Genomic DNA, 23,526 nt, shown 5'->3' with positions numbered 1-23,526 from the left:
TTGCTGAGCACTGCACAGCCAATCGGAGCTCAGGGTTCCACATCTGTTTTTGTCAAAGCTATTTGTGCCTGTGGTATTTAAATGTTAGGGAAGTTCTGTTATTGTCCAACAGTAAATCCGTAGGGAGGAAAACGTTAATGAAAACCATAACATTCTCAGATTTTATGATTGCAATTTCGAGACGATCACTGAAAAGCAAGTGTTGATTTCTGTACTGGAAGCCATAATTGTCTTTTTCTAGAGAGATCATAAGTTCTCACATTGAGAATCAGCTGCTGGGTTGACACAATACAGCGCTTGAAATCATCACAATGTAAAATGTAATAGCTCTTATGTTTTGCTGTAAGGGCATGAGGGGTAAAATTTGATTTATGGAACTTTGATGTATAACATGGAGTCCTTCTAGATTTTAGTAGGGGGCAGATACACACCCACACACACACAGACATTCATGTAGACATCACACAAATACTGTATGTGTTTGTAGAACATCCCATTCCAAAACCATAGGTATAAATATGGAGTTGTGTCCCCCTTTGCTTCTAGAACTGACACTCTTCTGGAAAGCCTTTCCAAAGGGACCACAATAAAATCTAGCCCTTTCCCACTCTATAAAAAATGTTTAAAAAAAAATTTGCCTCTACATAAACTTTTTAAAGCTTATTCCTGATGATCAGATGTAACAAAATAGTGGCCATTGGCTTCAAAACAATATAGGGTCAAGACTATTCCTGGGCCCAATACGGTAGCTACAGGCAAGGAGCAACTTCAACATAACCTGGAGCCATCAAACAACGATCAAGCCATGTAAGGTAAAAACAAAAACATTGGACATGTATCATAGTTCAACACAGAGATCTTTCAGTGTGTTTCCTAAAAAGAATGGCCATCATGCCCTGGCATGAGAGGATGGACAGATGTCTTACTATCTGTGGATCAATGACCAACCTTTTTTAGTTTGCATATGGATAGAAGCTACAAAAATTGTGTTGTTCCTTAAGAAAATGTAAAATTGTAAAAAATAAAAAAACATTTAATTCCTTTTTCTAAGGCTACCCAATTTTTCCTGCTAGAGACATGCAGAGAACAGAAAGAAGTGATGTCATTCAATATGGAGCTTCTCAGCTGGAGGGAAAGGGGTTAGTGCTGCCAGAACATATTAATGCTTTAAAAATGTCCAAAATCGCTATGTAAAATGCTATATAGAATTGAGGGACACAGCCAATTCCTAGTCTAAACAAATGTATTATTAGATTGAAAACTCCCACTCAGTATTAAACAGTCATACAAGGCCTTTTGTCTGTTTTTTTTTACATTATGAGATGTTCTGCATACTTTGCTGAACTCCCCCTGACATGAAGCAATGTTGGAGAAGACATATTTGAGTTGGCTTGGCATTTATCGTTTGTTTTCACATTAAAGGCATAGATTAGATAAAAAGCTACAGATGAGAGGTGTTTTCCCTAATTTGGACGAAAATATGTTTTAGGCACGATAAATTGCTCATTATCTCAGCCCTGTACTTAGAAACGGCACTGGTGATTTTTCTTTATGAGATAAACCATTCCAAAAAAAAAATGCTATATTAACTAGCTACACTCAATAAAATTAAATGGCCAGAACGGGCCTCTAAACGTACAGTATGTGCTTTTCAGTAAGGCTGAGCTGTTCTACTGGAGCCGCCAAGCATAACTCAATATGTTATTAAGAAATAGAAAAGTAGATGGGGCACACTTTACACTAAGTGTAGGTTTTTACAGATTTCACTGGAATTCTGAACTAGGGTACAGCCCCAAAATTAGTCCAATATGTTTTGGTGGCCGATATATCGGTGCATCCCTAGATAAAACATTTCAGGAGAGACTTGAGGAACTTACATTATATTTAAAATATATTAGGGTGTGAATAAGGTTTAGGTGGGCAGTATTTTCAATATGAAGTTTAGATCCAGAATACAGGGATATGACCTCAAACTAGCAGGAGGCAAGTTCAAACCTAACTTTAGAAAGTATTATCACTGAACTTTGAGTAGTTGATGCTTGGAACAGACTTCCAGTAGTCAGTTAACAATAAGTGAATTTAAACTTGTTTAGGACAAACATACTGTAGATCTATAAAGGTTAAATAAAAAATAAAATAAAAAAGGACAAACTCAATGGACCACTCGGTCTTTTTCTGCTTTTGCTCTCCTATGTTTCTTTGTGTTTTCCTCTTTAGAGAGTTGTATTGCTGTTGCAGCGCTGAGTCTCTCCAGACAAATTACATTATGTGAACAATAATCCAGCTGAAATAAGTTTTGCTAGGCATTTTTAATAAAGTTGTGGAGATGCCATGTTTTCCCCATCTGGTAATTAAATTGTAATTACGTTTATTACCAGAGTTACGTGGCCTGTATTAAGTTGGCTTTAAAGATTTCAGATTGTGCATTGGTTGTCTATGGTTCTATTTCTATTAAAAACAGGTGAATACTGACTGAAAAATAGTCTTCATTGTGAAGGAGAAATTTTCCAAACATAGCAAACATAGCTGTATGTGGAAAAAGAAAATTGAGTTTACCTACAGTCCTGTGATTCCATGTGTCCAGCTATGCCTCTAATTGTCCTTCACATGAAAAGGAACTTTACAAAGGGGTGGCATTGAGTTTTAGTAACCAATCATAAAAGCAGAAGAGGAATTTCAGCATCGGTCCCTATATACAGTGGAGCTTGGTGGATCAGTGGTTCAGGCAAATTACCTCTTGACCTGGAGCCCAAATTGTCTATGCCTTTATTTTGAATAGAATAGGGAAAGAATTGGACCTTTCCAAGTTTTTTATTGCAGCTTGTGTTCCCATTGGGGAGATTTCCTATCCCTTCCTATCTCAGCGACAGAGAGTAAAAGGGACTCAAATAATAGGACATTTCTTTAATATGGACAAAAGCACTGACAAAAACATATTTTTTCTTAGTAGATTTGGGAAAGGTTAGACGTTTGGTTGGGTTTGTATGACTGTCTGGGAATTCCTTTCCTAGTGAACAGCATCCTTATTAATTATTGTCCGGCTGTCACATGGGTGTCGCTGAAACACACATGCTGCTTTACTTTGCTGCAAACTAGTAGTGTGTATAGGTAGATGGTACATCTCAAGGCAGCTTTGGGCCTGGACTATTAAACTGCCAGTTCTGGCATTTTCCAGAAGGGCTGCCTTTTGCAAGCATTTGAGGATTGGTTTAAGCTTCTGTGAGTTACCTGAACTTTATTAACCCTGTAAAACTGTGGTGTTTAATGAGATCTACATATACTTTGCACAACCCGTAATAGCTCTGACATATCAATGGTAACAATATATGGACAAATGCTGCTCTTTATTCCCAGTCTTGCCCTGGTGACGACCACAAATTTCCCTCTTAGAACCTTCTCTCTTTCTGTTCTTCAGCAATCATTTATTCTCCAAACAGCTGAATTTTGTGCTCTGAAGAAAGCCTTCTAAGTCATTAAAAAGAGAGTAAGTTTTCTTTCAGCATATTCAAACAAGGTTCAGTCAGACAATTTACAACTGTCATAAGTCCCGACAACAATTTTCAATGTCATTTCACGGCTCCTAAAGCATTTCCACCAAACGACAGTCACAAAAGTGGCACTAAAGCTGCAACCCATATTTTGCTCCGCCAATGATCAAAAAAAGCACACTTCCATCAAGACCCAATTTTACCCTCATGAATCACTTGGACTGCCTCTGTGTGCTTTGTTCCTCGTTCGCTCGCAACAACTTTGACTTATTTCACACAATATGTTAAAGTATTAGGTTTTAAAGAAAAGGCACTTTTAATACATAACCCAAAGCTATAATCCAACAAAGACACTTGCGATGCCATTGTGCCACCACAATACCCGCCTGTTGTAAGTATCACTGAGGCTGTTCATTCTTCTCCAGTAGGCTTGGAATTTTTATTTTGTGTGTGTGTGTGTGAGTGTGTGTGTCTCCTTTTCACGCACTGTGACACAGCAGTGTCCAAACCTGGAATACTGAGTTTCTTTTGTTTCTCTCCTTCACTGGAGTCCATTCTTGCCAATATTTTATGACTAAAACAGATTTCTTTATTCAAAAGAGAACTTGATAGGATGGAAGTTCAAAGGATCCATCTGAATTAAATATTTCTTCTTTTCGGCCCTGATTTATGTACAGGGAGTACAAAAGCATTAAAGAGTCGAAGAATTCCAAGCGCAAGGCAGGCTGTCCCCGCAAGCATTGTCTCTTTTATTTTTTTTAATCTTTCAGAGACACATTCATTTTTTAATCTTCTAGAGTCTGTGATGTCTTCTGCTTTCTTTTTGTTGTTGCCTTGTTGAAGAAGACACCAATGCTGTTTGAGTATACATCCCATCAGACAAGACTACGTAAAGCCAGACCGTAAATCAAGTGTAAAGGGCCCACAAAAAATATACGTTTTGTGCAAAATAGTTTTTATAAGCCATAAATATGTATATAATCCTTATTAACTATAAAAGATACAGACCAAAACAGCTAAATGAACATATGAAATACATATTGTATGGGGGAGCTATATTAGCTGCCAAAGGATTTCTAGTTATATCTAGCCTGGTGACCTGCCTTTTATTTGCTGCAGTTAAACAATATAACTTGGTCACCTTCCCATACCCAGGCTGTAATTGGACAGTAAAGGAGAAGTAGCAGACCAATATGCTTATCCCTCTGCTTCTCCTCCTGTCAGCATGTTTCCTGTCAGCACATGTGCACTGCAGCATACCTGCCCAGCTCGTAGTGCTGCCCCTCTCGCTCCTAGTCTGAAATCTATTGTAAACAGGATTACAAGAGGCTTATATCTAATTCAGGAACATGCATTATGTGCATTTAAATACATGTAAGTATTCCAGCCAAGAATAAACACAGCCAGTTGAAATACATATAGTGTACCTGAGTTCAGAGGAGCTCCGAACCTGAGCTCTTCTGAACCCAGAAGGAAATTCCCGCCACAGCCGCCCATTCAGCTGCAGCTGGGGAATTTCCCACCCACAGTTCTACGGAAGCAAAGGGGCAGCATGCTGTGATGTCATTGACCTAATATGGCCATACAATTTTAATGATGTCAGTACAATTATCCCGCCCCTTTGTTTATGTGCAGCTGCAGAGTGTGGAATATTTGGGAGCACAGCTGATTGGTTGGGTGGCTCTATGTTCCTTCCAGGTTTGGAGGAGCTCAGGTTTGGACTGAGTTTGGTCCAAACCTGAGCTTATCCCTAATTAGAAGTGTTTTAGTTTCCATGAACTATGTAAAATAATGCATGTACTCTAGTGCTCCATGACTCGTGCTATGCTATGCTGGGGTGTATAGCTCCATAATATAAGGATTTAGGACTGAGTGTCATCATCCTGCATAATGGCAGATTCATAGAGTACTGCAACCCACACTGAGAATACTACCCTGTACTACCTCACTCATAGAAACCTAAATAAAGGTATAACTTTAGCCAAAACTTTTTTTTGGTTCAATAAAGAAGGATTAGAACCTATGTTTGGTTTGTAATGCTGTATGTGTCCCTATTGTGACAAAATTGTTTCCAAGACAGGAAGTGAGAGAGCATCTCCAACGAAAATATGGGCCGCAACAAAATGCTGGCATGTGTTCTAGCCTTCCCCTAATAAGTTAAAGTGATCTAATTGCTGGCTTTGTTCCTGTTGGAAATAACCCCTTATTTCTTGTCCTGGGGTTAACATTGACAAACGCTCTAGGGTTTCTGTGATGTCCTACATCATACTAATACATACATACTGCACTCCAGTTAGAGCTATGGGGAGCCCATACACAGAAGTTGATTGGGTTCCCAGGAGCGATCGTTTTGTGAAATTGGATTGGGGTTATGTTACATGGATTGTATAAGTACAAATAGCAGTTTATAGATTTCCTCTTTATTGAAATGTCCCTATTGTGTGTTAGTTTTATGTTAATGTTCTAGGAGCTTTGGGCAGGAACATGGATCTCCCCAGTTCGTATGCTTGTATTAGAAGTTATACTGCTTTTTGGCTCTTAGATAGTGTTTGAAATTAAAATCTTAGTGGCAATTTCGGAGAAAATCAATAAGAAAATGGTTAATTATGAGCTGCCTCAATGGCTGGAAGGATTCATTCATAAGATGTAACGTTTTATGGCACGATTAAAATTGAATGCAGTGTGTTGCCTCACTGTTACAAGCCATTACATCTTAATGTTTGAATTAGCTCATTTCTATTCTCCTTTTGTGAAGAGATGCGTTTCAGCACTTGGATTGTGTGTCTGTTTTTCTCTTCAACATAATGAGAGAATTCCTTCAGATGTGGGTTTTGTAACCCTGAGTACAAATATAGAAATGTCCTGCAGATGATACATGGGAATCTTTTATTATCGTAGACAAAAGCACTGGAATAAGTGCTGGTGGATGGTAGATTTTTAGTGCTCGTGATTAAAGTAAATATTATCTACCTATGTCAGAATTAAAGTGGAAGTATGAGCAAAGTCAAAAATGACATATGTGTTGCCATCTGTCAGTAGCACTAACTCAGTAGTTTTTTGTTTTTCCAAGTTTCCTTCATGTAAGATAGCTTTATCCTTCCAGTAGATCTGCTGGTTTTCCCTTTTATTTTAACCGGTCCAAGCTGTCTAGCAAAAGTGAAAGTTACAGTTGAAACAAATCATACAACACCGATAGAGGTCATATATGTCTTTTTTTTTTGCCAATAGTTCTACATTTAGTGCTGGTTACTCAGAATGTGCTGGGAAAAATAGCAACAACCAAATACGCACACCAAAGAGGCCCTTGTATCTCTGTCCCTGTCTTCCAATATATATCTGAGCAGATCCATTGACTTTGAATGTTGGGGGAAGTCCATATGTGCACAAATTATTGGAGAATGACATAAAGTTGAACTCTAGCCAATAATATTTGCAGGCAACATACTTCTTAAGATGGGTTACGCTGGGAGAATCAAGTTGAAAGGAGATTTGGGCATTCTAGCGGACCACAGACTTAGTAATAGAATGCAATGCCAAGCGGCCACTAGCAAAACAAGCAGAATACCATCATGCATTAAATAGGGTATTTATTCAAGGGGTAAATCAAGATCCTTACCCAATTGCAAAACACTTCTTTGGATTCAGTCAAATTTTCACCCATCAACCAAAGGGAAATCCTCATATAGGAAAGAGTCCTACTAAGGGCAACAAAATTATTTAGGGGCCTGGAGGACTTCAGCTATTAACGATTAAGTAAATTAAACATATTTACCCTTGAGAAGAGCTGCATAGGAGGAAACATGTTTGCTATCTACAACTTAATCAATGTTGACTGTAAAGCCGGTAAAAACGTGTTTAACCCTAGGTCTTTGATGAGGGACACATGGCCACAATTTGAGGTTGGAGGAAAGGAGGTTTATTCTCAAATTGCAGAAAGAGTTCCTTACAGTCAGAGCAGCAAAAATGTAGAGGTAGTGAGCAGGAAGTATTAACAAATTCAAAAAACTTCTAGATGTCTTCTTCACTGAACACAATATACAAGGATATGCATACGTATAAAAACAAATTGTAACACAAATAAACCAACTATCACGTACCTGGTAGGGAGGCCGAAGTGAGAGGAGGCTTCTCTTGCACCTCGTGTCTTGTGACCTTTGAGGTTGAGGACAAAGGCCAGGCAGACAGGGAGAGGCACGAGTCCTTTAGGAAAGTCCAGTAATCGAGGTCACAACAAGCCGGGGTCAAAAGCCATGAAATCCAATTCAGTAGAAGTAGGGAGCAGGCCGAAGAATATCCAAAACAGTCCGAGGTCAAAAGGCAGGCAGCAAGCAAGGATGGTCGTTTACACAGGAACAGGTCAAATCCAGGGGAATCAGGTATATACAGGAGAAGGCTAAACGGGAGACAAGGAACACGATCAAGCTGACAAGACAAACCAGCAACTAGTGGGCGTTTGAGCTGGGCTTAAATAGGGCAGTGAGTTCATCTATGATGTAACTTCCTGTGCGCCTCTTGGCGCGTATTTGTTCTCAGCTGCGCCTGCGCGTGTTTGTTCTCAGCTGCGCCTGCGCGTGTTTGGTCCCGGCTGCGCCTGCGCGTGTTTGTTCCCGGCTGCGCCTGCGCGTGTTTGTTCCCGGCTGCGCCTGCGCGTGTTTGTTCTCCGCTGCACATGCGCAGAGCGGGAGTTTCGCTGACACCAACACATGCACACAAAGGTTGGACTGGATGGGCCGGTGTCTTTTTCCAACCTTAACTACTATGTAATTATCCAACAATGGTAAAATAAATAGCTCAATTAAAAAAAGGCACCTTTTGCTGCAATATTTACCTTCAATCTAGAACTGTCCCCCACAGTACTCCTCTTCTGGCCTTAGATGTCCACAGCCTGAAAGCCATCATCACTTAGCCTACTTCTTTTGAGCCCAGACTGTCATGGACCTGCTCCAGCTTGTGACTGGAGATTGAAGTAATGAGATCATATTTCGATCACTGTGCTCTCTCCTCATATCAGAATATGTCTTGTCACCACATGAACTGATTGGTACATTGCAATGCTTCTTCCTCTCTAACTTCAGATCTGCTGTACAGGGACTGCAAGAGACTACTATCAGGTCAAAATCAGATACTGACAGCACATGCATTTTTAAAATACATTTAATGATTACAGGGCTACAATAATGTGTGTCTATTATATCTGCCTGGAGTTCAGCCTAATTTTATGAGCACCTCATTGTTCTAGGGGAGGCTGTGCTTTCTTTGTACATGGAGCAGACTAGCTGTATAATAATCAAATATAGAAGACAGTTAATAACTCTTGCATTTAAAGAGCACTATTCACAACCGAGTTTATGTAAAAATCGGAATATTTAATCTACAATGATTATAACTGTGCAAGCCTGCCTATGATAGACTTATACTTGCCCCTTAATTTGGCTTCACTTACTCAGTGGCAGACTTACACTTGGCTCTGAGAGCCAGGGATCAAAGGTCACCTGAGGTCTGACGGTTGCATTGACTTCATGCTAATAAGTGTGTGCTGTCAGCATGTGGTAAGACAGTTGACATGGCAACCACTGCCATAAATTATCTGCTTGGCCTGCCTTACGTTGCAATGGTCTGCCTGACTTGGCCCATGGGTAAACGCACACACAGGAACAAATGTATTCCATCTACTCCATAATATATGCTATTAGTGCTTACTTGCATAGAGACTGGCAACTGTCTGTGTGCAATAAGTGACTTTAGAAGTTGTTATCATCACCACCTAGCCGGCACACTTTGGCCCATGGTCGTTTATTGCAAGTAAATCTTGGCCCTTGTATATCTATTTTTTCATAAAAAAGCAAATCTTATACAACAATAGGCTTCATAGCAAAGCTGAGTACAGTGTCATGTACCTCAAGTTCTATACAGGTTAGGAAGCACAACTTATATATTTGCAAATGCTGTCACCTACCGCCCAGTCATTTATTTCTGTCCAGAGTTGCATTCATTTTTCACCAAGATCTTGTATTGATGATGGGAGAGTTGGACCACTGCGTAAAGTCTTCTCCAGCACTTGCCAAATATTCTCAATAGGGTTAAGGTCTGGACTCTGTGGTGGCCAATCCATGTGTGAAAATGATGTGTCATGGTGAACCACCATCGTTTTCACAATTTAAGCCCAATGAATCCTGGCATTGTCATCTTGGAATATGCCCATGCTATCAGGTAATAAAAATCCATTGGTGGAAAAACCTTGTCATTCAGTATATTCAGGTAGGCAGCTAATTTTTGGGGACATAACATTGCAGAACTAGACTAATTATCCAATGGAAGGGTCTGACCTATTTGCTTAGATAAATCTAGGTGGTGACTTTTTGTTAGGACACACTGTGTACAGTAGTTGAAGCATTTACAGGGTCATTCACAAAAGGGTGAAGAGTTTGGAGAAGGCAGGAGAAGTGAACAATCTAGGACAACATAGCTGAACTGCAAAGTGAGCTGAATTGAAGAATATTTCCAAATCAGCTATTTTAGATTTTTTATTTTAGATTGTTCACTTCTCCTGCCTTCCCCAAACTCCCCAAACGTGTCACCCTTTTGTGAATAACCCTGTTAGTCTGCAGTAAAATCCTTATTATAGTTTGTGCTGCAAAAAGGGAACAAACTAGAATACACAAGTCTTGAAAATGACATTTAGGATGATTTGATAATATAACATGTACATGGTTCCTTTTTTTTTTAGACAATGTGCATCACTGCGCTGTATGTCTGGATACAATAGAATGCTTGTATATGTTTCAACAAAGAAATAGCTACAACGATACAAAAACAATGTTACTAGTTACATTTTAATGAGCTGACTGATACAAATATTACCTGAGGGATTATTGATATTTTCTATATAGCACCTTATTCCCAGGTCTTAGGTTTGTCGTACAAGTCTAGGATATTTCTGATTGGCTACGACGGGGAAAATCAGTACTGTCTGTTTACCCAACATCCAGGGTGAGATGCTGTTGGTAAAAATATTATGTACAGAATATGCAGTGTATAATGATGCAACTCCCATATGTGATGGTTGCATCAGTAACGTCTCAAAAGGTGATTGTTTTTGTTGTTGAGCGTGCTCTGTAGTTTTGGGATAGTTTCATTTGGGGAATACGTGCTGGTCCGTGATGATCTATTATAATGCTCTTTTGCCCCTTAGTCATTTATTTTCCAACCTAGATAACAGCTTTGGGAGAAGACCGCAGACCTTGGCTCCCTCTCAAGACTAGAATTCTTTTTCTTCTATGTGTAACCTTTCAGGGAAATGTATGAGTCTAGGAATGCCGTATATCATTTGTTTTATTAAAAATCCCCTATTCTTTTTAGACATGGAAGCCTAGCTTCTGGAGAAAATATTATTAGATATCTGTCAAAAATATCTATTCTTCTTCCAGGGCTCAAAGTTTCCGGCAGTACGTGTTCAAGAATGTATCGATGTTGTGCAAAGTGCCCTAACTCATATCCACCAATCAGAGCACGTCTCCTCAGTGCTCTGAAATCAGCAATGGCAATTTGATTATTTGCTATAGGTTACCACACCATGCACAACATTACCATCTAGTCAAATAGCTAAATACACAGACGAAGTACATATAAGGGAGCTGTTTTACCTACTAAAGAAGTTGTATTTCTGTCCATTGTGGCACACCAGCGAATAATTGGTTTCTCTCTGCTGCCCTTCAGTAACATTTGGAGGTTTCCTTTGCACCCCATGTGTCTAGACAGCAAATGGAGAAGCAGCAGATTGATGATTTAATCTCTCTGTCACTCTACTCTCTACTCCTATCAGCATCCTCCTTGCAGTGCAGCATAACTGATCATCAAAACAGCTGTTTACCCCCTTGCCCCCAATTTTAGCTCTGCTGTACAGTGACTGCAACAAGCTGTTTTGACTCCACAAGTCAAGAACACTAAACTTCACTTTGACTTATAAATTATGTCATTATGCAGGTGTTGGACAGTAATCTAGCGTAACTGATTCTAAGTATGTTTCACTGAAAGCACTAATGCATCTAAAATTCGGTGTGCCCCCTAACAGCCAACAGGCCGTAGATGGATGATTTAGAGAGACTATGAATGGTCATGTGACCTGTCATCAGCAGCTATCACTAGATCTAAACAATGTCAAAGTTGACTGTAAAGACGTCAAGTTCATACTTTAAGCTTGTTTCTGAAAAACGCAGTTCTTGACAGGCATTGAAATGCTCCTCTGAGCACATGGGTCCATGTACCGTAAAAAAAAAAAACCATATCTCTGCGTCTGGGAGCAATGGGTGTTGTGTACAGTCCGTCTAGACAAATCAGTGAAAGGCTGTGGTTCAAGTGTGTGGCCAGCTTTTCTCTGTTTGTATCAGCATTAATGTGTTGTGACCATTCTGTGTGTGTAATACAAGCACCAAATTTTAACCAAAACTAAGATGTTGCACATTTACGGTACCGCCATACAGATGTTTGTTTAAATTATCATATTTTTTAAATACCATCAAAAAAATCATGGCAATGGATCTCTTATATTACATTGTGTATTATGAGAAGGGACCTCTGACAATGTGTTACCCCAATACAAGTGCCACACATGAATCTATGTGATGTCATCTATAAACTGTTTCACCTTGCTGCATAGTTCCCTCCCGTCTGCTTGCCTTCCTGGCGTAGGATTTTGCCAGAACACTCTATTAAACTAAAACAAAGTTTCCTAAATTTTCTTCAGCAGAAGATGGACTGAAGTTTGTTGCACGTCGCTGTTCTGTTTTATATTAATAACATACTTCCTTTGTCTCTTGAGTCATTCAGGAAGCAGCTAAAATTAGCTTCCTTTTGGACATTTTTTAAGCGTCTATTCCTTTACTTATTGTTTCTGGCATTTATTTAAACACCAGAGCTAGGCAACAGATGAAACCCTCCAACTATCTGCTAACACTAGCCAGGAAACCCTGAAGCTGGACTATCAGAATAATAAACGTTCACTATGCTTGGCAGTGGAACTGCAATCTCTGGTCATATGATTGTGTGCTGTGTCTTTCCCTCTCTGAAAAATATAACTAAGGAACCCATGGCTCAGGATTTTGCTGGTCCAAATTAAAGGAAATCTGTCCTGAAAGGAATATTTAAGTTGTCATGGCTGACCACCATCTAAAAATGCAACTAGACTGGCTATGTCAGGCTTCAGTCCTTTCAGTGTCAATATCCTGACACAAAATGCAGATCAAATATCCCAGAATAATGTTAGAATTCCTAATTATTCCAAGCGGAGGCAGACATGCCATTTGAGCAGACTGTGCAACTGCACAAGGGCTCTTTAGGCCAATATCTATTAGATGCAGGTCTGGCGGGGACCCTTTCTTGCTATCATATAGATCTGAACACTGCTCATTTATAGGGCAGATGGAAGTTACCTATACACAGTGCAAAAGTGTTTCTACTTTGGAAGTAGCAGAATGCAGGGCACAAGCAATATTCTTATACCGGGGGCCCTCGGGGTGTTGGAACATCATGATAGCTAGAGGATTAGTAATGCAAGAAGGAACGGTCAGCAATGGCAGCCTCCCTGGTTCCACAGTACAGGTTTCCTATGGAGAGCTTATCAGGAAATGATACCAGGAGGAAAACAGGTGCATAAGATAGCAGTCATTCACACTACATCATAGTGCATGCATTTTCATGCACTGCAGCACTTCATTAGGCAACTAATTCCAAATAAATGAGCTGCAATGCACATCAATACATAAAAAAGTAGGTCATGCTGCATTTTATCACAGCACATCCCATAACACACCACTCGGCTGCACATGCTTTTTGGAAGTTTGTCTTACCAGCACATCATTAGAGATTTGTATAGACAAAGCATGTGATTGCCACCATAGGGAAAGTGAGATTTCAGGGCCAACGAGGACCCCTTCCTCAGACAGACAGTGACAACAAACATAAGGTATGTAGACACTGTCTACCAGAGGAAGAGGTCCTAAGTGGCCTCAAAATGTAGCTTTCTCTGTTAGTTATTAAATGTCCAGTCTATACTCTCTAGTGTTGTGCTGGTGAGAAACCTCCGTGTTTGGACTGAAAGCAATAAAACTCAAAAGAAGTTCAAACTTTTCCCCATTATAGCCAATAGCAGAGAACACAGAATGCTATGTCTTTATTGAGGAACCTTAGTAAGCACACATTACATTGTACACATTGTGCTCAGTATAATGCTCCATATTACATTGATTAAAATATTGACAGAATCAGTCAATTAAATTAGCATCAAATCTATCCTGTCCATGGAAGGTGGTTAATGCTTGAGAATTTAGAAAAATATCTCAGAGGAAAAAATGAGAATTGATTATAGAAAATTTTCTACACTTTACCTATTACAAGCCTGCTGATCTGGTTTAAGATAACTGATTTTACTTGGTTATTGTATTTAGAGTAACAGTCCCTAATCTGTTACATCGTGGTTTGCTGCTCAATGCAGCTAATAAAGCTCTACGTAGTCGATGGCCAGGTCAGCAGCTGAAGTATGGACACTTCAATGTCTAAAAGCATTGCTTAGTGATCAGCCTAGCACACCGTGATTACAGCTACACTTAATAAATTAGCTTGAAGAAGAAGATCAATTCAAATGAAATCTATTTGTAAGCAAGAGCTATGTGAACATTAACAAAAAGTATGGGCTGCCGGTTCAGGACATCTGCTCATTACGTTAAGTGGAAATCAAACTTAACTTAAACTTTTTTGTCATTTTCAATAGAGACAGGGAAGGATTAGATCCTTGGTACCCAGCCTGGAGCCCTAGAGCCACCTGCAGGCCCTTTGGTACTTATGGCGCGGTCCTAGGACCCCAGCGGTCAGTAGTGGGAGTATGGCTTGGTAAAGGAATTGTAATGGCAGTGATATCCTGACCCTAATTTCTAACAGTCTACTGCAGCATATCTCCAGCCTTTACCTACACCTGTAAGATATCACTAATCTGTGACCATCTCCATAAGTATGTAACCAGTTTTTGACAATATTCTGTAGTATTACATATACTGAATATTATGTGTGGCCCTCTGGGGATTACAGAGTTGGCATTTGAGGTTCCCTATATCTAGTAAATTGACCACTACTGTTTTAGAACCTCTGCTGAGTTTTTATTGCTTTTGTGGAAAGTTTCCCCTCACTTCCTGTCCTGAAAAGCACCTGTAACAGAAAAGCAAAGAAGTGTTGTCTGAGAGTGCAAATGGTAATATAAACAGTTCTAATAATAGAGTAGAGAAAGGTTAGAACCTCGGTCAGCATTTTTATTCTTCTCTGTAACCCGATTGGGGAGATTTCACTTCACATTCTGTAACTTTACAGTATCTAGATCACCAGACTGGCTCAGCAGATTTACAAATACTTAAAAAAGAAGAACAGTTCACCCTTATGTACTGTATCCAGCTATTCATTAACCTCTTTGCTCGGAGATCAGCTATCATGTTTTTACATTCACTCGTAGCAGAATCCCATTACAGAGTCTCAAGTACAATTTGAAAGCATTAAATTAGCAAGCCACTGCTTTTCTTTGAAGTGTCTCTTCACAAAAACAGACAGAATATGATTTTCCTAACCCTTGCAAGCCCATAGACTCCATCACAGTTTTTATGCTATTTTCCATTTAAAAAAAAGACCTAAAAGCATTCAGTGGATGATAATTATATTCTTTCTTTATGGAATACAAGCCTAAAATTGAAACAAGAAGCATATCCATGTTTTTACATATGTGGAAGCTGCCAACCAACCAAGTCATGAAGTATAGGTATGTCTAACTGGTATTTTGAGGGCGTCATGAGGTCCTCTTTCTTTGGGGTCTTCAGTGGATCAAGAATGCTAAAGTGAACCTTTCTCCTAAATTCAAGGTCCTTCCATTCCTATCCAGAAAGGAATAATTGGAATTATAGCAGACCATGCACTAAAATACAAGGTCCACTCAATACACCAAGCCAATTACCCCTATGCCAAATCACAGCATCATACCTGAAAAAGAACAGAAAAGTAAACAAATATACTTACGTTGCCTAGAGGAAGGTCAGGCCACAATCCTTCCAGGGAGATCCAGGGAGATCCAGGGAGCAATGACAATCCCAATCTTCATGAAAAGATGCTCCGGGACAGTATATGAGCATTTTTTAATGAGATTTGGTATATTCAGCATTCCCAGGATCTCACTGGAAAGATCATGACATCGCCCCCCTCAAGTGAGGAAGCTGGGTCGAGTAAGGCAACAGGTATTATGCTGTGTTTTGGCATGGGGGTTGATGGGCCTGGTGTATTGAGTGGACATTGTATTTTAGTGCATAGTCTGCTTTAATTACATAAGGTACCAGCTCTTTCTTTGTTGATAAAAGCTACACTTCCTCACATCATTTTCCAGCTGAATACTTCAGAAAATGTTTTATAGTCCTTTTCTTTGGGATCAAAATTGCAATTATTCTTATAATTTTCATTACAAAAATGCCATAATATTTAGAGAAATGAACCAAATGTGGACCCATGAAAATGTATTCCTCTCAATTTGGCCCTCTTTGCATTGTTCGCCCTGAACCATTTTGAAAGCATTGATCTAGCTACGTATGTAATAGCCTCGTTCGTTAAAAGCGGTTGTGTATTAGAAGTGCGGCTGTCTGCTTTACCAACCACTTCCTGATATTTTAATGGATGCATTTTTCTTTATGGCTCTAATTGAACACAATGGCTGGAATCTCTCTGAAATGATTGCCACTCTTTTTTTATCCCCTCAGCCAGCTGTAATGAATTGTTTAAGCTAGACAACTGGTCAGTAATTAAGGGTTACTCATCAAGCTCGATCCACAGTCAGAATATTGGAGTCAGCTAAGGTGCTCCTAGCCTGAAAATAGCCCAACGAGATCAGAAAAATCATTCAAACGCGTGTGCAATTAATCATCTTAATCAAAGCCATTACAAGTTTTACAACTGCAGAAATACAGCCTGGATGTAATCCAGCGTTAATATAAATCAGATGCTGCCCACTGTATGAAATAAGGAGGGGATGCATTTGGGACCTTAGGGAAAGGGATTGTGAGTACAATTTCAGTGAATTACAATTAAATGCGGTGTAATTGCAGCATTCTGCAAGAACCCAAATGTAACAACATTACCCATAAAAAATGTCATTAAAGGCAATGGAAATGAGAAGCTGCTTGCTAAAAATGTTTAAGTCTCTGAGGGTTTTAATAACTTAGGAATTTACCTTAGGGTTTAGATTAAGTCCTTAAAGCTGAACTCCAGGCAAACGGCTAATATACATAATTGTCTTACATGGCAAAAGATTTATCTTGTGACAGGCACAGCCTGGCCACTGGTCTCCTTTTTCTACACTGCAGATTGATCACAACCACCCACCACCCCAGCCTGCAGACAATGCAATAAAGATACTTCAACACTAGGGTTGCCACCTGTCCAGGATTCACCCGGACATTCCTTGTTTTGAATGCTGTGTCCGGGTTTCACGGCAGTAGATACCCGTACACAAGATGTCAGGCAGACAGGGGCAACCAAAATAAAGGTAGGGGCTACTGCCCCCCACTAAAAATAGTCTCAACTGTGATATTTACATATGAATGGGTGGCACTATTTACATATGAATAAGCTCCAACACATTCTCCCAAAAAACATGTCTGCGCGACGCTAGAGTGTTTGGGTTTCGCTTGAAGGAAAGGTGGCAACCCTAATCAACCCACTGATGAAGTCACCACTTTGCTGTCTCCTCCTGTTAGCCAGTCCTAAATTTACAACACTACTCTGCTAGTACTATTTTACTGCAGGTAGCTAATATAAAGACAGATTAAGGTGCTTATACCAACCACTGGGATAAATCACTGAATGGAAATGTTGTCAGCGTAATGCAAATAATCTTTGGGGTTCTTTTTTAAGGGTTCCTCCCGACACAGCAGTAGCGCCCCTAGATGGTGCTGACAAGTATAGGGCTATACTCATCAGTGCCATCTAGGGGTGCTAGTGCAGTGCAAACAGCATCCACTGGGTGCGAACCCCTTTGTGTATATATAAAATCTTTATGCTTTCCCTTTAACAATACATCCAATGACATGATGCAGTTTAGGCATCACGGGCGCTTCTACTCTTAAAGCTGAACTTTAATTTCTTGAGAAGCCCCCCCTGATAAATAGCAATCTCTGTCAAAACACAAATGAAACTACTGCAAAATATTAATTGCCTTATTTTGCATTTAAATATTATCTCCCAAGGTGTATTCTGGCCGCTGAATATTTCAATCATGATGGTTTGGAGGAGGGCTTACAATAACATTATAGCAAGGCAAGAATGCACAGACCTCCCAGATTCTGATGCTGAGATAACAATTGTTTATAGCTAAGTAGCTCCGCCATAAGAATGTGTAGAAATGGTTTGGATCAGGCTGGAGCTCTTCTTTATTTATGGTCATGTGCTACCGTGTAGCTTGCTCCAATTTGGTTCCTATATCATCAGTGTCCGATCACAGGATTGCATTAACAATTGTTAGTTATCCTAAACCATGCAAGTAAGAAAATCTTCGGGTTCTCAATTGTTTTTGCAATCTTTACCATGAGACAATAATTGCTACACATGACACGTGTGCTGGGAAGCTGAAGTGTGGAGCTGGAGAAGTGTAATTAAACTAAAGCTGTAAATGAATGAGAATTTTAATGAGTTGTAGATACGTGTTTAATTCAGGGCACTGAACTGAGATTAATAGCTACAGAACTTGAAAAAAGGACTTACCAGAACTAGAGCCTTCTAGTGGGAAGTTTCTTATCATTGCTAAGTCTGATTCTTGGGCTTTGTTAGGGTAACCATATACAAGCCTAAAACTAAACAATGTGGCCATTTTGAGCATCACTTGCAGATATACAGTAGCAAGAGCCTTGACTGTCAGAGTCATTGTTAATCAAACATTGTTCAAGTTTAGTGGAAACTCTGAGGCAAATAGCCAGTTCCCATTGTCATAGAAGGACATGATTTAACCATGCATGTGCGGCTATTACCCATTGGTCATATGATCAGGAAAAAGACTGAGGAGTATCCTTGTAGTTGTCTCATCATCTTTCATTCTAACTATTCTTTCCACGGACAGATAGGTGTTGTGATGGCCCCCATTTATTTGACTTGAATTGTAAATTGCAGCTCAAAGATAGAACCTGCAGAGCATTTTTCTAAAATGTCTATGTTTGTAGTGTCAATAGAACCTAGTAAAACATGACAATGCGCCTAGATTGTGGGATCTCAATGGCAATGTTGAGCATGACAGGTACAATTTGAAAGGATATAGGAAAAGACAAGCACCAAACAGATGTTTGCGAGTCAAAGTGTGCTTATTACAACCATAAATATCTAACAGAGTAGGCCAATGCATTTCGGAGTAGTTGACTCAAATAGGGTGAATGAAGTATTTAGAGAATAAAAACATCAGATTTCAGCTTTAGTTACATGTACACCTCGAAGATATTTCTTCATGTTAACATTTTTAACACCAAAATTGCTCCCGCCAGACTCTATTATGTCTGTATGGGTTCAGATAGACCACCGTTTTGGATTATGCGGGAATAGAAAGTTGCTGAGTATGTATAATAGATGATTGCAAGCTTTATTGGTACCTAAGGGGTAGAATACTTTGTACATTGTGATACATTATAATCAGCTAGCTAATCAGTGCCTGGCTATTTTCTGTTGTATAAGCTCTGAGACAGCAGAGGCCTCGTCTTCACTTGCTCTGTATTGGTCCCAGAGAGCAAAGCATAATTACTGTCTTGTGATACATTTTAATGGAACAATGTATCAATAGTAACAATGTGCTTTGTGTAAGTACAGCTGCTTTATTTAATATGACAGGCCAGTTATTTTTGTTTTGTTAACTAATATTGTTTTCCCACCAGAAAAAATTTTAGCGCACGTTTCCATTTTACAAGTCTGGAGACCTTGAAATAATACAATTAATTAAAACAATGAGTTCATAGCTGGCATGCCAATGACTGTGCAGCTAGATGCCAAGATGATCCAATGAGAAGGCGTGATGTCATTTATAGTTTTTAAAATGACCCTTCACAAGGGAATTGTAGTTTCTGATACCATCCGTGGAATAAAAAAATATTAACTGGAAAATAAAATATGTAATTTCTGCATAATTATTTTCTGGTTGCTATGTGAACCTTGAAAATTTGCCAAGGGCACACAAAGCCACATTTTTCATAAAGAGGATTTCTCAATGATTTAAGCAGCTTTTGGAGCCTTGCCAGGTATTTTAATTTCAACATTAGTTTGAGCTAACAGGGCCTCTCTTTTATGTTCTTCAATTGCACCAACTGAATCTTTCATTACATATCTGAGAAGCATATAGCTTTCATGCTTGATGTTGAAGATTTTTTGGCCGTTACAGAGGACTTGTTGATAACACACAAAAGTACATTATACCGGAATGTAAGTTACTCACATTGTATGTTATAGCGAGATCCAGACTGGTGCTGAAAAGTGCAAAATGCACCAGTTCATGTTTGTTCACCATTGTATCCGGCATCTGTCAGATTTGCCTATTTTCCAGACTGGGCTGCGTGACAGCTGCTTAGTCCCTTTAATGTTCAGCTTTTGACACCAAGATACTTTTATCTAAATAATACTGAGTTAAGTAGGTAAACCTGACCTGGACTAACACTAAATTAAAAACAGTGCCGACATGCAGCTTGCGTATGGTTCCTGAAAGTTCCAGTGTTAGTCTTCGTATCAGTCACTGTAGTCCCTCTGAAACTCCTTTGACTGGGCCTCAATGTGTCTCCATCTCAGTACTTAGTCCCATCCCAGCCATTCAGCTGGCAAAGCCCAGAGCTTATACTGCCCTGTGATGTCTGAATGCCAAGGCACAGGGCTTAAATCAGAAGTAGAGAGGCTTAGTCTCAACTTAAAGAAAAGTCAAGGCTCTGTGCACTGTAGAATAAAATAAGGCTTCACATGAACACAGGGATTCATTTTAAGGCTAACAGAGGTACAGCAAGGTCTCTGTACTTCAGCAATGTTGCGCAATTTTAGGGGCAAGTCCACTTTTTTATAATTGTCTGAACAACTCATTAATTAGCATGGAGCAATTTCACTGTGCCACTGAGGCTTCTCTTTCATGCATTCCCCAGCATTCAATACAAACTTCTGATTGGCTCTGCTTGGTCATGTGACATTTTAGTGTAATAGTTCTTGCTATAACATTTCTTTAAAGAGAGTTTTGCATTTCAGAGTTTCATACAGAAAAAAAACAACACACGGAAATGACATGGGTAGGCTATTATAAAAATGATTATTATTATTATACAGGATGTACATGATACAGGATTTATATAGCGCCAACAGTTTGTGCAACACTTTACAATAAAGGGAATACATTACAGTTACAATACAATTCAAGACGAGATGGTTAGGAGGGCTCTGCCCATGAGAGGGGCAAGTGATACGAAAGGATGAGTGGGGATGAGTTGCTAGAGAAAGTAAAAGATCAGTGGTGAAGTAGAGGTGGGATGGGCTTCCCTGAAGAGACGAGTTTTCAGGGATTGTCTAAAGGCAGACAGAGTAGGAGATAGCCAGGCAGCTTAGGGGAGGGAGCTGCAGCGGATGGGAGAGACTCTAGTGAAGTACTGAAGATGAGCATGGGAGGAGGTGATGACGGAGCTGGAGACCAGGAGGTCTTGGGAGGAGCAGAGAGGATGGTTAGGGTGATATTTTGAGGTGAGGTTGGAGATAAAGCTGGGGGCAGAGGATCACTTCTGGATCACTTTGCAAGTGGTTGTTAATATTAACAAACTCCGTGTGTGTGTGTGTGTGTGTGTGTGTGTGTGTGTATTACACCTGTTATTCAGAAAAAAAAACACTTGTTATTGATTTCTTTAGTGTAGTTTGCCTTGAGATTTACTTTAAAGTGTTAGTTTTCAACTTTTGCCCCCTAGCTACAAAAAACAAAAGGCAGCCTGTCAATTCAGTAGAAACTATTGACATTAGTTTTCCATGTGGCAGCGATGAAAGTGATGATTCTTCATATTTCTACACTGGACCCATAAAACGGCTGCCACTGATTGCAGACATTTAAACTTGTTAACTTTGTAACAAATGTACCACTTGAGAGGAAGTTGCTGTCTCTCCAAAGTTCATCAGCAGGAATAAACATTTAAGTTTTTTATTTTTATAATCAGTCTGTTCAAGTCAGGGGTTCTAGGCCTATCCAATCTTAATTGCGGAAAAGCTTTAAGAGACGTCACAGAGAGAGCACAAGAGCCTAAAGAGCTCTTCATTTTGGTTAGAGCACAGGGTGGAATATGAGCTTAGAACACTTTATAATCACTTGAGAGGAAAAGGTTTAATTGTCACGGTGCATCCTCTGTACAGTGCAAACTTTCTGCAGAACTAATCATTTTATCCTAATCAAAATAATGACGGTTTGCATTCAGAATTCTGTAGTACGCAAAGCCTTGGCTCCAAATACAAAAGTATCCAATAATATGAATTAGCATATGAACGCGTTAGAAGGATCGGAGACAATGGTGATGCTAATTAAGATGAGGGTCCTTGTAATCTGCCAGCGAAGATGTTATTGCATTTTATTAATGTGCAAATAAATAAAATGAATGAGGGCTAAATATAGAACTGCTGGGGAGCAGGATGTGTTTACTCATGAAGTGAACATGAAGTGGAATCAATTTGTCTTCTTCTGCTAAGTAACAAGCTCAGTAGGAAAGAAGTAAATCATTTGAAATCAACAATACAGGAGTTAACATAAACGGCAAAAAGGAGCACGCAAAGTACAACCAGTCAGAAATGATCTTCCCGTCTTGTGGCCAATGATAAGCGAGATCTGTTCGCACCGGTTGTATCCTGCAAGTCATCATTTGCTCTATATGTCAGTCTTTGAGAGATTGTGTAACATTCAGTTAATTTTTTATACCCAATCATGAAAGGCTTGTTCATACAACCATTAAAAGAGGTAGCTAGTGTTCCTTTCTGACAAGCACTAAGTCCCTCCCTGACGTCAGGAAGAGAAAGGTATACTAAGCTGGCCATACAGCAGTAGAATTTTGTTTGGAAAATGTTGTTTTCGGAATGTTTATTCTGATTTTCTCATAGTTAATGGGGTCGAATTATTGAATTATTTAGACCGCAAAAACGAAAACAAATTGAAGGATCAGGATGGAATTTTTTCTTAAATGAATAATATTCAGTGAATGTGGTTTTTGTTTGAGAAATTGCAATCACTTCCAAAATTTTTAAATCAAGCAAAATTTCGAAGGACATTCTCTATGTCTCTGGCATTATCAAAAGTTCTGACGAGACTTTTCATATGTATGGGCAGCTCTGTACTCTAGAATTTGGGGGGGATTTAATCTGACTGGATACTGTGCATGTAATCACGATTTGCCTTATAGTACATGAAATCCTCTTAATAACCATCTTTTAAATGTTCTTCAAATGCAGGTAGACCTGAGACTTCTGCGTTTTGTTTCTGGCATTGGAATCCAGGGAGCCATATCGAAGGAAACCAAGAAGAAGTATTTTGTGAAATCCTATAAAATCGATATTAGCTCTAATGGAGAAGACTGGATTACACTTAAAGATGGAAATAAACATTTAGTAAGAACCAAAGATCAGCTTTCTTTTTTTTTTTACTGTAATTTAAAAGTCATAGCAACTATTAAGTATGGAAAACATATATAATAACTGCTATTAAATGCCTTGAAACACAATATTAGACATTGGTACCATTTCTGTTTAATATGTTTACAGTAACTTGCAGAAATAAGCTTTCCCAAATGGGCCTGTGCAATTTAAAAGGACTTAGGAGACTCTTATATAGAATGCAAGTAAAAAGGAGCCATAAAAGCACAAAGGCCCCTCAACAGATGAAAAAGTTTCTATTCTAGTTTAAAAAAAATAATCCATCAAGAGCAAGCACAGCATAGGCATGTTTAGAAAGCACAGTCTGAATACATAAAAAAAATTTGTGTTTAATTGTTATTTTAGG

The 23,526-nt window shown here is 39.2% G+C and overlaps 1 protein-coding gene across 1 annotated transcript in view; it reads left to right on the top strand.

Annotated features, from left to right (window-relative positions):
• The window catches only part of NRP1 (neuropilin 1), a 153,587-nt gene that overhangs the window by 94,419 nt on the left and 35,642 nt on the right, over window positions 1–23,526 (top strand). Inside the window, exon 7 of the mRNA XM_018563251.1 lies at window positions 22,980–23,135. Coding sequence (XP_018418753.1) covers window positions 22,980–23,135 — 156 coding nt within the window. The remainder of the gene's footprint in view (window positions 1–22,979; window positions 23,136–23,526) is intronic.

Source organism: Nanorana parkeri, unplaced genomic scaffold (genome assembly GCF_000935625.1).
Source record: "Nanorana parkeri isolate BGI_ZX_2015 unplaced genomic scaffold, ASM93562v1 scaffold645, whole genome shotgun sequence".
Lineage (NCBI taxonomy): Eukaryota > Metazoa > Chordata > Amphibia > Anura > Dicroglossidae > Nanorana > Nanorana parkeri.
This window is presented reverse-complemented; position numbering and strand designations above follow the sequence as displayed.